This window comes from Fibroporia radiculosa (assembly GCF_000313525.1).
Source record: "Fibroporia radiculosa TFFH 294 genomic supercontigs, scaffold3721, whole genome shotgun sequence".
In the NCBI taxonomy this organism is placed as follows: domain Eukaryota; kingdom Fungi; phylum Basidiomycota; class Agaricomycetes; order Polyporales; family Fibroporiaceae; genus Fibroporia; species Fibroporia radiculosa.
Genome location: NW_012133392.1, coordinates 40,244 through 54,584, shown reverse-complemented (window position 1 = coordinate 54,584; position 14,341 = coordinate 40,244). Strand labels below are relative to the sequence as shown.

Below are 14,341 nucleotides of genomic sequence, written 5' to 3'. Positions count from 1 at the left end.
CTAGCAACGGCGGCGGCGGACCCCACCAGCGCGCCGACCGACAAGCCCGCCGCGCCGATCGTGACCGCGGCGGCGTTCAAGCCGCTCGTGAAGGTGCTCCGGCAGCAGCTCAAGCTCGGGATCCGGCGGATCGACTTCTCGGGGCTCGGGACGCTGCTGCGCCAGGAGTGCGCGACGGCGTACGAGCGCGCGGGCGTGACGAAGCTGAAGGAGTACACGAGCCTCGCGGAGGAGTTTGGGATCGTCGTCCTGAGCGACAACGTCTACGGCCCAGGCGGCATCGACGGCCAGCGCTGGGTGTCGCTGCACCCCGCCATCGTGGCGAAGGCGTCCGCGCAGCCCGCGGCTGCGTCCAAGGCGCGCAAGACGGTGCAGAAGTCGCTGGACGAGTGGTAAGTGCCGCCATGCTGGTACGGTGCGGTCGGACCCGTCTGAGTCGCCGGTGCGCAGGGTCTACATGGACCGCAAGGGTAGCAGCAAGTAGGGCACGCCATACGCTAGCTGGATGTAGTGCGCATGGGCACAGGCCCAGGGCGCAGCGTTGTAATCGTACCGGCCCACGAGAATGTACTTACTTACGAGTTTGTTTATGAGACCGTGTTTTCGCAAGTTGCATGTCGCGCCATGTCCTCGTGGTTCGCTTCTGCATTCATGAGGAAGGACTCTAAGGAAGGGAAAATATATCATCACGACAACGGACAGTGTGGGACAGCGATCTTAGTACAAAGACTTTAATTGATGCTAGGATGAAATGCTAGGGAATGATTAATCCTATCACACGACACGTACTTTGCCGAAACCAAACGACGATGCACGCCAACAAGACCGCATTAACCAATAATAGACTATGGACCACCGTTGGTCTGAGTGCCCTGCCACAGACCATAGCTTTTGCCCGGCGTTGTCTGCCACAGGCGGATAGTGCCTGAATTCAAGATGTCGTCAGTAAACGTGTTCTTGGTGCGAAAAGAGCTGATTCTTACCATCCTCTACGACATTTCCAAGACAATGTTGGGCAGTGGGTCAAAAACAGCAATTACGTCGATTGACTGTTAAGACTCACCGCTGCCACTCGCAAACATTTCTCCATCAGGACTGAATTCAACGCAGTGTACAGGGCCGTGGTGTCCTTTCAGCACCTCTCTCTCCTCTCCCGTCACATCGTGGATTCTCACCCATTCATCGCTTGTGCTTCCTGTGACGAAGCGGTCCTGGAGAATGGGATGGATTGAGGCTGACGAAGGCGCATAGGGCAGGGTCAGACTATGCGTCTGGCCTCCGTTCAGCAGGGCAGGGATAAACGAGACGGTCTTCCCCGAAGTCACTACCAGCCGGTTTGTCTGCGACGATAGCTCCATTGAGGTAATCGGGCCGGAGAAAGTGAGGCTGGTCGTCAACTTTCGCGTACGAAGGTCCCACCACCTGAATGACACGAGTAGATCAGACACATTCCGTCTTCATGACGGACGAGCCGTAGACCCACTTTATCAATCCGTCTTCTCCCGCTGTGACTCCAGTGTGATCGCCGACCCAGACCACACTTTTGACTGTGCCCTCGTGCGATATCGGACCGCCATTGTCGCTAAACACGTCCGGCTCTGCGTCTGGACGGCCGAGATCGAACATCCTCACTTTCTTCTCCTGCCCCCCGGTGAGCAGATGTGTGACGGTGGGCGATATCGCCACGCTCCGGACAATGTGATTGTGGGGGAATGAATGCAAAGACTCGCCGGAATAAGTGTCCCAAATTTTGCTGCAGAAATGACAAACACGTTTAGTCCTGATGTCCGGCTTCGATCCAGAAGGATCGCAGGATATCGTCACAGCGAGAAACGGACGCACGCTGTGAAGTCCGCGCTTCCAGAAGCTGCGCGCGACGTATCTGGGGACAGTTTGCTGGACCAGACGGCGCCCTTGTGCCCAATAAACGTCCCAATCCAATCGCCCGTCCACTCTCGCAGCATCGGGTTGCCATCCTTGCAGCTGGAGATCAACACGTACGTCTGGTCGTCTTGGAGCGAAGAAAAAGAAAGATGCGTGACGGGCCGGGTGTGGCCTGGAGCGACGAGAGGGACTGCCTTTGGGTGTGCCATCAGTAATTGAGTAATTCGTACAACAGAGACGTGAAGACGGTCGTAATACAGGCGCACCGCGCACTGTTGGATGCGGAGACAAGCTTGGATCGGTGCAGCAAGCCACACCCAGAAAACCGGGCATGTTGGATGCACGTGCCGTGCCGCGCGCCACCTCCACAAACTAGTCTCGATGAGTCGACTCGGGCTGTCCTTTGCTAGCTGCCTCTCTTGGACCACATTCCGTTCCATGCTGTTATACGATCTCTTCCTGGGTCAGTGTCGAGCCATCGGATGACATGCGTTTCAAATCTGGCGGACGTGAGCTTGTCCGAAACATCTTTAGCTCTTTCGACTAATGGCAACATTCACGGCGGAAGCACGTAAAGTGGCAATAACTTCTGCCTAAAACACTCTATTGAACCACTGGTATGGTGAGTCTTGTCGGCACTCTCCAGACGTGCCTGAGCCACGGTGGTCCCTGCTTTCCAACTGGCTAACCGTACATTCCATGTGTATCGGCATGAACGTCAGCCTGTGTTCGTTTCAGATCCTGCGAGGTGCAATCGATCGCTGGTCGCGTCTTTATAGGGACCACACTTGTTCCCAGACGTGTCGAAATCTGGGTACGAGACTACATACACATTCTGCTTCACGGGTTCCCGACGGCTGTCAAGATGCTATGTAGCACGGTCCGTTCGTCCTCGTGCAGTGAGCTCGAGTGCGCAGGCTTCTCGGACGGGACGGGATAGAAACGGGTTGCTGTTATCCTGTCGAAGCGGTGACGCATTTCCTGCTTGCGGACAATTCGGAATAAGAAGACACTTTGAGCGCAGGGGAGGAGCAGGGAAACCTGGGTGCTGCGAACATGTGTTGAACCTTTGTGATCATCTCCTGTCTGCATTCAGTAGCCTTTCGCCACTATTTCTGACGTGTGTATATTAGTGGATCGCCTTGGAAGTTTGGGACGCGTGCTGCGGCGACGCGGGATTCATCTGCTACGGATCTCGTCTTCGTAGGACACTGCGAGGCGGAGATCTGTATGGGGACTAGACGACCAATGGCCGACTGCCCAGACGGTGATGCGCCAAGCACGTCGCCCTCCCCCAACGCTGAATACGGTCACGTGGCCGTACCGGTGGTATGCAAGAGTCGCGATGAATTGCGTGCTCCCTCCCGGAAATGACCAGCTGCGTTACTCCTCCAGGCCAGCCAAAGGGCGTGCCTGACCATCTTCAGCGTCGGATTCTCTTCTATCGCATTGACCGTGCTCTTTGGCCGAGATGCGAAAGGCAGCACGGGTCTTCTGGCCAGTGCAGGTTCCGTAACATTCCTCGGGACTAAACACACGCGAGGGAGAGCCGGGCAGAAGGATCCACACACTTGTCACATTCGATCTATCCATCATTTTGCTATCGCTCAGCGACTTTCTTGCGCCAAGTTACGCGCCCGGACCCCCGCTATTTAAGTGCTCTCTCTCGTTTCGCCCTTCCTGGACCCCCGTGCTCCTCCCCGGTCCACTGCCATGACCATGTTCTCTGGAGTGACGAAAGCCGCCAAGCGTCTCGTTGGATACCAAGATGGAGCGGTCCCCACCGTCTCTGTGGCGCATTGGGTCAACAGCAAAAAACGAGACCCCAAGGAGGAGGTGAATGATTGATTTTGACTACCGTCCTCGCGTAAGCACTCAACTGACGCGTGCCCATAGGCGATCACCTATGTCAAGGGTCTATTCCCCATTTTCGGATGGATTACTAGATACAGTGTGTTGCTTCTGTTCGCTCTATCGCCCTTCCATAACTCTATTGCCAGACTTCGGCTGGCTCTATGGTGACTTTGTTGCCGGACTCACTGTGGGGATCGTCGCCGTCCCTCAGAGTATGTCCTACGCTCAGGTAATCATCTATTAGCCATTTTCTTGGGCGGCTAAATTAGGCCGCGCAGATCGCCACACTGCCTCCTCAATATGGTCTGTACTCTTCATTTGTCGGCACGTTGGTATATTCGGTAGGCCAGGGGATCTTTGCCCGGTGAACAGCAGCTGACCGCCCTACAGCTCTTCGCAACAGCAAAGGATGTAAACATTGGGCCCGTGGCTGTCATGTCGCTCACTGTCTCGCAGATCATTGCCTACGTCGATAAAGCACATCCGGGTGTGTGGGAAGGAACTCAGATCGCAACAACCCTCGCGTTCATATGTGGTTTTATCGTACTCGGCATCGGTATCTTGCGTCTGGGATGGATCGTCGAGTTTATTCCGGCGCCCGCGGTTAGCGGATATATGACAGGCTCCGCTATCAATATCGTTGCGGGGCAGGTGCCTGGGTTGATGGGTATAACAGGCTTCAAGTATGTGTTCTGGATAGTATGGCTTTTCGCATGCTCAGAGCCCTTTGCAGCACTCGCGCGGCAACCTATGAAGTGATCATCAACACGCTCAAGTATCTACCTCACACAAAACTAGATGCTGCCTTTGGTCTGGTCGGCCTCGCCTCGCTCTACATCATTCGTATCACTGCCGACCGTCTTATGCGTCGATTCCCGCATAGGCGTGAGTGCCATTATCGAGCATATGCATGATAGCTAGGACTGACAACATTGTTCACTTAGAAAAAATTTTCTTCTTCATTTCTGTCTTCAGGAATGCCTTCGTGATCATCATCTTGACGATCGCCTCATGGCTCTACTGTCGGCATCGAGAGACAAAGTCGGGCTCGTACCCTATCAAGGTTTTGGGCACTGTCCCTCGCGGCTTCCAGCATCTCGGTCCACCGCATATAGACAAAAACCTCATCGTTGCTCTAGCCAGTCAGCTCCCGGTAGCCACAATTATTTTGGTCCTCGAGCACATTGCCATTTCAAGATGTATGTATCTCCCCTTGTGGTCGGTTCTAGCTCTAAACTTCCATCATTGCAGCTTTTGGCCGTGTAAACGGCTACAAGATCAACCCCAACCAAGAGTTTGTCGCAATTGGTGTCACCAACACCATTGGCACGCTCTTCGGTGCATATCCTGCTACGGGTTCATTCTCCCGATCCGCCCTCTCCTCGAAATCTGGAGTTCGTACACCGGCAGCTGGTCTTCTCTCCTCCGTTATTGTCCTTGTCGCGCTGTACGGCCTCACACCGGCGTTCTACTGGATTCCGAGCGCCGGCCTCTCTGCCGTCATCATTCACGCCGTCGCCGACCTTGTCGCATCCCCACGGCAGGTGTACTCCTATTGGTGTGTGTCTCCGATCGAGTTCGTAATTTGGTCTGCCGCGGTCCTTGTCACCGTCTTCTCTACAATCGAAGATGGTATCTATACCGCCATCGCGACTTCCTTTGCTTTACTTCTGGTGCGGATTGCTCGTCCCCGCGGCTACTTCCTTGGAAAGGTTGAGGTACGCACTAGCGCCAAGCCCGGCTCAGAATCTCGCGAGGTCTATGTTCCCCTCAATCCGAAAGCAAATCTCATGAATGATACCATGAAAGTTGTTCCTCCAGCGCCGGGCGTGTTGGTCTACCGCTTCGAGGAGAGTTTCATTTACCCGAATTCTTGGCTTCTCAACACCGTCATCGTGGACTACGTGAAGGACAATATGAGACGTGGGAAGGATTTCAGCACTATCAAGATGAGCGACCGTCCGTGGAACGATCCTGGGCCCCGGCCCGGACAGGACGAAAACGCTGAGAATCTGCGGAAACCGGTATTGCATGCAATTGTTTTCGACTTTTCTGCAGTGTAAGTCGATTAATGCGACGCGTTCATGACCTTGGCTAAGTGTGGTTTCTATATTAGATCTCAGATAGATACCACTGCGGTGCAGGCTCTGATCGATACCCGTGTAGAGGTTGAACGATGGGCAGATAGACCAGTCGAGGTAAAGAAAGCCCATGATTCGGAATAACCAATCTTCTCATACTTTTGCATACAGTTCCACTTCGCGACTGTTCTATCGCCATGGGTCCGCCGTGCTCTGATCGCCGGGGGCTTCGGTGTCGGTGTACCACCCTCGGGTGTTCCGGCCGAGATCGCAGCGGTCGTCCCGTACCGCGAAGGTCAGACGCTCCCCGGGCTGAGAGGGCCGATGACGGATCTGGAGTCCACGCTCCCGGTCAACGAAGAGAGGCGAGACGTCAGGGAGCAGACCGGCCCAATCGACCTCCCGGATACGCCGTTCATTCACTTTGACCTCGTCAGCGCCGTACACGCGGCCGAGGGCGGACTCACTAAGACAGACTCACGGTCCAGCATGTCCAAAGCAGCGGATCTGTTCTCGGAATGATCGGCGTGCTTTCTAATGAACCTGTTTCTGTAACATATTTGCACGGGGTAGATGTTGGCACTGACGGATCGCGTAGAGTTGAATATCTATAAGTAGTACATATGCCGGGACTGCAAATGCTCTAATGATATTCTAGGTATTTGATAGGGTGGTGGGCTGATTCCCCATTATTGTTCCTTGGACCGTGTACGTGTAGGGTCTCGTTGCACAATTGAACATAGAATTTTTAGTATGTATGACTTTAAGGTCCTTGTGATTGCAGTTGGCCGCCGGCTCGCTTGAAGCTTGATGGAATTTCCAAAACGGGTATAGTCGCTGTACTTGATCGACTTCCTCTTCTGAACTTGGTCGTTCTCGTCCTCGTCACACAACAGCGACTGGCTGGCTAGAGCATGCTGCGACTCTCTCTGCCATCGACCAGTCTTCGTCGATCGTTCTTCACCTCGTCCATCAGCCACTCCGGCCACAACAAAGTAGGTCCGTACCCATCTCTCCCGCCTACTGCTGCGTTCATATGAGGTGTCTCCAGTGGTCCAAAATAAAGGAAAGGAAAGGAGCCAACGACTTGCGGAAAGGCGTGCTGTACAGCAAAGCTAATAAGGTGTGCTACAGTTTTTTCGGAGTCTATCGTGATTGAGTGTTTTCAATTTGTCCAGGATATTCTGCTTGCGGTGCGAAGTACGCTCTTGCGCTCACACTTCTTGCTAGTCCCAACGTTAGATATTCTTCACAGCTGGCGGAAGCGTAGACCCCGAACAGAATGCGACCCTCGCAGCCGTTATTAAGAAGGTGAAGTCCCAGGGCGTCCCGAAGGACAACATCGAGAACGCGCTGAAGAAGGTTCGTGCATTTGCTACCCCGTGCGGTCATGGCAACCCATTTCCTACCAGGCTGCGGGAGGGAAGGACAAGGGCGATCAGCAGTTGACATATGAGGCGATGGCGCCCGGCTCGGTTGGCATGATCATGTACGTCCCGTCGCGTGTGTGCTGTGGAATGACGCTGACTCTGTGAAGAGAGTGCATGTCGGATAACGTGAACCGGACGATGCACGCTCTACGAAATATTCTCACTGATCATGAGTGAGTGTCTTACGCAGTCGCAGTTGGAGCGATCTGATATGTGAATATTCCGACTCGTAGAGCTCGTCTGGCACCTGTCGGGTTTCTGTTTGCGCGGAGGGGCTGCGTCCGTGTTTCTCTTGAAAAGGGGGGCAATTTCGAAGACAAACTAGACCAGCTCATTGGAGGCCTGCTAGATTCGGGCGTGGAAGACTTCAAGGAGACCGTTACAACTGAAAGCGAAGCTGAGTTGGAGGTGCGAGACCGACGTAGATTTTTCGTCGTGATATTCATTTACACCCTTGTCAAAAAAGCTTTGGTGTCAACCACAAGACCTTGCGAAAGTCACCAATGCCGCCATGGAATCGGGCTTTTGCAGCGAGTTGCTCGGCAGTGAGCTGATATACACGCCATTGGAAAAGGGACCGGACATAGACGCGGATACGTCCAAACGATTAGACGAACTGGTAGACACCTTAGAAGACCACGACGATGTCTTGCGAGTGTGGACCACACACAATGCCTAGGGGGTTCACGCGTTGCGCTTTGACTACTTACACTAGTCATTTCCTTCGTTGAAAAATTATGATATTGATCCCCAGTACATGGTAGAATACAGTTGTTAGGGATAAGTGAGATGCTACACAGCAGTGGCAATTTGCGGCTGGATACCTGCTCCGATTACGAGCTTTACAAACAAGACAAGCAAGATGATGAAGGAAGCAATGCGACGACAAACAAGAGACAAAAACAAAGAGTGAGATGGTTATATGAGTGGCAATCTGCATCGGCTGTGTTTCAGTAATGGTGAAGTGCACGACCGTCTGCAAACAGTTGGCAAAGCGAAAGTTTATTGTCCGGGAACTGCGACCTTATTGTGCCAGGCTGGTGTCAGCGATACCCAAGCCTCCCCTTGTACTCCGCCGAGAGTGATGATGCCCGCTCTCACAGCAGATTCGGCGTACTCTCTCCATCGCTGAACACCCACCATAGTGTATGCATTTCGATCACGCTCCACGAGTGCACAAGCAATCACACTGCGTATTGGCCTCTCGATGCCGCGTACCCGATGATGCTCCAATAGGTGGATCAAGGTGCTGTACTCGGGAGGAATGGTATATGAGATCGTAGTTGGTGGCCGAGCGATGACAGGAGGGCTTGGCTTGCCAATAGTAGGAAGACCGTACCGTATTATCCCCGATGCACCTATGGGCGGCGGAGGTACTAGCGGAAGCTTGTCCGTCACATCTTGCGGGGCAGATATCGTGCGTGATTCAGACGCGGTCGGGACGGTCTTTGCAGCGGGTGCTACTACAGTAGACTGAGCGAAACCCGATATTCCGCTGTCTGCAAGGGCCCCCTCTGCTGCTCTTTGTCCGGGCCCACACTTCACAGACACACCAGTAGCTATACACCTAGGAGGGAACTCAGAACTGCACTGTCGATTGTCGGTCGCGTTGATCAGAGGAACGACTGCCTTCTGCCCATTAATCGATACTTGTATTTGAGCTGTGTCTGCAGGCGTGGTAGGGCCGGAGCTGTTCGCTGACAGAGGGGAACTGGACATATGAGGACTGGGGGTGTTGGGTGTGGCAACTGTCCGGACTTCTCGGGGCTGCATGATTGAAGGATTAGAAATGGGGCCTAGTGGCAGAGTAACAGTGGGCGCTCACGGCAGGGGTTGAGCTGTGAATCATCGGTTTGAATACTGCGTCCGCAGGAGTAGAGATGGTCTGTTAACGAATTTGATGGCATTAATAGCTGTTGGTATGGTTGTATGCGCAGAGATAACAAACCAGCTTGGGATGAAGAGAGCTGTCGGGTGCGGAAGTATTTCCTAAAGTCCGCAAATGCATATTAAGATCCGCAATCGGGCCGCTATCGTCGATCGCCGATTGTCCTGAGGTCGAAGCTGGAATAACGACAGAGCTTTCAGGGACCGGGGAAATAGCAGACTTATCCAAGGGAGTCAAGTGGGAGGTTGGTGGCAGGCTGTGTCCGGCATCTGGTGGAAGTTTGGTCTGAAGTCTTGGGCTTGCACCCATAGTCTGCGGAGACTCCACTACGGGAGTACTTAACGTTCCACGGAAGGAATGGCCGCGCTGCCTCTGTGGAGTCTGAGGGGTCGTTTCGAGAATGGAGAGCGACGACTGGCTTCGCCGGTGTGTATTGGGGCCGACATTGGGATGAGTTGCTGCATCAGTGCTAGCGGACCTTTGGTTTCCATTCGTGCTCTTGCCTAGTACGTCCGAATCCCAATCGAGAACGACGGATGCCTGTACTCTGAGGCTGCTATGGCTCGAGTTGGGTGCCACTAGGACGACGTTATATTTCCGTAGTCGTAAGACGGATACGGCGTAGACGAAATCCCGATCGCCAGAAATAAGTAGAATGGTGGCGGGCGCGGGTGTGTCAATAGCGTATGTGAGCATATCGACTGGACAGTGGAAGGAGCGGTCAAGACGCTGCATGGGTCCGTAGACATGAAGGAACATACTCGCCTATGATCATCTTATCCGCGACCTCCTTCTTCCCGTTGTGAGGACAGTCCGTCAACGAGACGCCACACGACTGCAGCTCAGAGCGCATGCCGATTATGGACTTGGAAGATGCCTGTTCGGACAGCGCGAGATAGGCCTTGAAGAGTTTCACACTGCCATATTGATGGGCAATGTCGCGGATGTTGTCGACAATGTCGAAGCCTGATATGGCGCAGGGTGGGGAGCAATTCTCTAGTGTACCTTCGTGAGCCGGTGGGATTATGATTGAAGTGGAGAAAGACGCACCATAATCCCAGAAGATGGCAACATGACGGAGGTCGCTCATTCGGTCGTCGATGCAGGAGAGAGTCAGAGGGTATTGGAACGTGCAGTCTACATGGACCGGGCTTTATAAGAGGAGGACAATCCGGCGGAAGGACTGCAGGCAGCGCTCACCGCCACACGATTTTGACAGCTCAATCATAAACGCCTGCCTTCTTGGGACATGCATATCATCTCCATAGCGCGGTGGGCGCGCGAGCCTGTCTGGCTTTCTCATTTGTCGCCCCGTATGCCGTCAGATTCGGCTGCATATGTCAAGCAGACCTCGCGCGCACGGTGGACGGTCCAGATTAGCGGCGTCGTCTGCACCAGGACTATGGCAATCGATGGCAATACACAGCATGGCTAAACCACGTTCTGCAGCAACCGGGACGCAGTCCGATTCCCCTGGAACTTCCAGAGCATAGCACATGGACGACTCTCCACGACCACAGCGATGGGGGCAGTGGGATGCATGGCGTCACTAGGAGCCGGGGGTGATGGCGATGAGTGCGGGTGGCGAGATGAGCATCCTCGGAGTGAATAGTGACGATACACAGCGTTCGACTTGAGTCTGATTTCTCGGCTAGCTCTCACAGGAACTTAATGAATAGATGAGCGGTAGATAGTAGGCCAGTGCTGCTTTGCACCCGGTCGCCTGTCGCGATCTCGCGGTCTGTCACGAGGATGCGCGCGTCGCGTAAGTGGCGAATATTCGCATTACTCTCGCAAGCGCCCGCCACCTGTCCTCTCGCAGCGCCGAGCTGCAACAATGCGACTGCTATGGGCCCTCCTCACTCTAGGTCCTGCTGTGCTTGCTCTTCCCTCGAACGACTCTGTGTCGCTGGAATGGGGCGTGTATCGCCCAAACCTCTACTTCGGCCTCAGGCCCCGGTTGCCGCAATCGCTTATGACCGGCCTTATGTGGTTTGGTACCCAGAACTACCAGTCTATCACCAGTAAGTAGAACTGTTGCTGTCAGCCCATCTTTGCGCCAATTGGATTATCCACAGGTGCAAGACACGCATGTGATCAGGGGGATGGTCTCAACGGCTATTCATGGACCGAGTACGACGCGCGCGAAGGTGGTGTACAAGTCATCAAAGATGGGCCAAACAACGTGATCATCACCACTGAGTTTCTGAAAATTCCTGGGGGAGAGCATGGTGGTAGTTGGGCTGCACGTATCAAAGGGAAGCCAATGGACCCAGGTGCGTGGCTGAGGGCATGCATTGGACATCATAGGTGGACTGGGACAGCACACAGCTTTTCCTAGCCGTATCTCTGCAATATTTTATGCTGGCCTAGAAGGCCTTGGCGGTTTGGATATGGAAACGGAGGAAGATGATAATGTAGGTCTTTCATTCTCGTCCTTGGGCCGGCATTAATTACACACTCCAGGGAATAGAAGGCCCTATACAGTTTGTTGGGTCATCTCCCGATTTGGACGAGTTTACCATTAGAATTGAAGATGGTTGGTGTTTGGCCAGCAGCAAGATCATTACTAAAACTTGCTCGACACAGGTCCCAGCAATGACGCGTTGACGACTGGCCCGCATGCCGCCGACTTCGCCCATCGACTTGAAAGGACCCATTTCATTGGCCGTCATGTCCAACCAGGAACAGTCTGGCAAGCTAGAGGTACGTGGTTCGTCTATGCAGGTGTTGCTCAATGCATATTTTATGACGCCAGAACATCTCATAAAGAACATTCTGACGCATGGGCAAGAGGTCTTATCACCATACACAGAATCTCCTTTGGGTCTTCCGGATCCGTCCTTTGGCTTACAATTCTCGGATGACGTCTATACTGGAAGCAACTTGTATGCTGTGCAAAAAATGTTCGACGGACCGTTTCAATTCGACGTGTTCTACGAGAGTGCAAGCGCTAAGCAGAAGCTTAGTGGTTCGTCTGCATCAATTTCGCTTTACATTTACACACCGCTGATTGGACAAGCTAGCTACGATATTGGACGAAGGCGTGCCTGCTCTTGTCGCGAAATACGACCAGAGATTCGACAGCGCTTTTCCCGTCCCTTCATCCTACCCAGCATCTGACGTGGTTGCACTCAAGGCATTCTCCAAGGCGATCACATCTAACCTCGTTGGTGGTATTGGTTATTTCTACGGCACTTCGATCGTCAACAAAGGGTTTTCCTACGATTGGGATAAAGAGGATCTGGATTCCTCGAGCTCAGACGACATCGAGGAGGGGGCTAAATTGACAGAACCCAGAGCCCTTCTGACAGCCACTCCTAGCAGAAGCTTCTTCCCACGTGGGTTTTACTGGTGAGTAGATAGCTCCGGTGGTGATTATACGAGCCTCATCTACTTAAGGGATGAGGGATTCCATTTGTTGCATATCGGCGAGTGGGACAACGATCTCAGGTGTGTTAACTCCCCATGTGATTATGAATATCATTCTGACCCAGTACATTAGCCTTGAGATCTTGAAAGACTGGATCAATCTCATCGACGATGATGGTTGGGTAGCACGGGAGCAAATTCTAGGCGAGGAAGCTCGCAGCAGGGTAAGCTACTGGTTTTGTTCTTTAGCGTATCCATACAGCATGGCTGAATGCTCCATGATTCAGGTACCTGCAGAATTTCAGACACAAGTTCCAACAAATGCCAATCCCCCGACGCTAGCTATGGCAATCACGGCTTTTATCGATCGCCTGAAACGTGTATCAGCGGAGCCCTCTGACCAGGAACTTGGCATGGACCTGGGACCAAACTCCCAGATCCCCCTAACTGGCTCCCCTGTCTCGTCTGTCGGGAGCCGCTATCTCGAGTCACACGAGCTCGCGCTCGAATATCTCGGGTCGATCTACCAGCCGCTCAAGCGCCACTATGACTGGTTCCGCCGCACACAGCGCGGCCAGATCAAGCAGTACTCGCGCAAAGCACGTTCACGCACAGAGGCATACCGATGGCGCGGACGCAGCGAGCTGCATGTGCTAACGAGCGGAATGGACGACTACCCACGCGGACCCCCGCACGCAGGTGAGCTGCATCTGGATCTGATTTCGTGGATGGCATTTTTCTCGCGGACCATGCGGGAGATCGCGGAGTTTATCGGAGAGGATGATGATGCCGCGGCGTTTGAAGAGATCGAGAGGGCTACAATTGATAACATTGATGGTGCGTTTGGGTCAGTGCGTGGTGGTGGGCTGTCATGATTAATGCTGTTGTACAGACCTGCACTGGAGCGAGGAGCATCAGATGTATTGCGATGCTAACGTGGATGACGATGGTACGTACTTGTTCTGACTTGTTGGTGCGAGAATGCAGCTCCATGTTTTGTGGCGTTATCGACCTTCTAGATGAGTCCTACCACGTCTGCCACAAGGGATATCTTTCCATTTTCCCATTTATGCTCGGCCTCCTCCCACCCGACTCACCGCACCTAGGGTCAATCCTCGATATGGTCCGCGACCCCAAGCACCTCTGGTCCCCATACGGTCTACGCAGTCTCTCTATTTCGCATCCTGAGTTTGGTAAGGGCGAGAACTACTGGAAAGGCCCCATTTGGATGCAGATGAACTTCCTTGCGCTGAAAGCGCTGTACAAGGTATGCTGATCGGACCGGCAACAGGATGTGTGATTTATGTTCCGCTGCTAGACGTACGCCGCGCAGGAGGGACCATATCAGCAACGCGCCCGGGAGATTTATGCCGAGCTGAGGCAGAACGTCGTTGACAATACCTTCAAGGTAAGCTCGGTCGCGGTTTTGAGAGTCACGTTTACATTTTTTGTTGCAGGAATATCAACGCACGGGTTACGTGTGGGAGCAATACGATGCGGTAACTGGAGAAGGAAAACGAAGGTATGCGATAACGGAATTCCATCGAAGTAGAACTGACATTTTGGGCATGATAGTCATCCTTTCACTGGATGGACGTCGCTCGTGACTTTGAGTAAGTTGTGTAATATCTGTTTTTTCCGATATTGGCTGATGTGCCTGTGTAGTACTATCGGAAAAATACTGAGTGGCCTTCGATTCCCCTCGTGCACTAGCAGTACAGCTCGACGCATGCATCATATTCTTTCATAATATTTATTCTCTTTGAATATTATCTTCTATTCGAGCCCCTTGTAGAGAAGTGCGAGAATGTCACGTTGATTCCAATCATTTT

The 14,341-nt window shown here is 53.3% G+C and overlaps 5 protein-coding genes across 5 annotated transcripts; 3 read left to right on the top strand and 2 right to left on the bottom strand.

Annotated features, from left to right (window-relative positions):
• Nucleotides 1–845: 845 nt before the first annotated feature.
• Nucleotides 846–2,093, bottom strand: FIBRA_04980 (uncharacterized protein; the record flags this gene model as incomplete). The annotated part of the gene is made up of 5 exons (XM_012326761.1): nt 846–925; nt 984–989; nt 1,064–1,422; nt 1,484–1,753; nt 1,843–2,093. 5 exons carry the CDS (start codon nt 2,091–2,093, stop codon nt 846–848), a joined length of 966 nt encoding a protein of 321 aa, XP_012182151.1.
• Nucleotides 2,094–3,603: 1,510 nt separating this feature from the next.
• On the top strand, nt 3,604–6,341 carry FIBRA_04979 (uncharacterized protein; the record flags this gene model as incomplete). The annotated part of the gene is made up of 10 exons (XM_012326760.1): nt 3,604–3,720; nt 3,781–3,835; nt 3,885–3,967; nt 4,017–4,079; nt 4,129–4,421; nt 4,472–4,623; nt 4,683–4,937; nt 4,990–5,797; nt 5,855–5,936; nt 5,991–6,341. The coding sequence occupies 10 exons, from the start codon at nt 3,604–3,606 to the stop codon at nt 6,339–6,341; spliced, it is 2,259 nt and encodes a 752-aa protein (XP_012182150.1).
• Nucleotides 6,342–6,733: 392 nt separating this feature from the next.
• On the top strand, nt 6,734–7,928 carry FIBRA_04978 (uncharacterized protein; the record flags this gene model as incomplete). Its single annotated transcript, XM_012326759.1, has 8 exons — nt 6,734–6,814; nt 6,871–6,942; nt 6,998–7,019; nt 7,075–7,181; nt 7,232–7,308; nt 7,357–7,422; nt 7,483–7,657; nt 7,716–7,928. 8 exons carry the CDS (start codon nt 6,734–6,736, stop codon nt 7,926–7,928), a joined length of 813 nt encoding a protein of 270 aa, XP_012182149.1.
• Nucleotides 7,929–8,251: 323 nt separating this feature from the next.
• Nucleotides 8,252–10,227, bottom strand: FIBRA_04977 (uncharacterized protein; the record flags this gene model as incomplete). Its single annotated transcript, XM_012326758.1, has 5 exons — nt 8,252–9,016; nt 9,075–9,134; nt 9,198–9,866; nt 9,925–10,133; nt 10,188–10,227. 5 exons carry the CDS (start codon nt 10,225–10,227, stop codon nt 8,252–8,254), a joined length of 1,743 nt encoding a protein of 580 aa, XP_012182148.1.
• A 747-nt stretch (nt 10,228–10,974) lies between these two features.
• On the top strand, nt 10,975–14,194 carry FIBRA_04976 (uncharacterized protein; the record flags this gene model as incomplete). Its single annotated transcript, XM_012326757.1, has 16 exons — nt 10,975–11,161; nt 11,216–11,413; nt 11,469–11,554; nt 11,604–11,676; nt 11,727–11,843; nt 11,896–12,108; nt 12,164–12,491; nt 12,540–12,590; nt 12,643–12,733; nt 12,797–13,346; nt 13,402–13,458; nt 13,529–13,776; nt 13,828–13,917; nt 13,967–14,031; nt 14,085–14,122; nt 14,175–14,194. The coding sequence occupies 16 exons, from the start codon at nt 10,975–10,977 to the stop codon at nt 14,192–14,194; spliced, it is 2,412 nt and encodes an 803-aa protein (XP_012182147.1).
• Between the last annotated feature and the right edge of the window lie 147 nt (nt 14,195–14,341).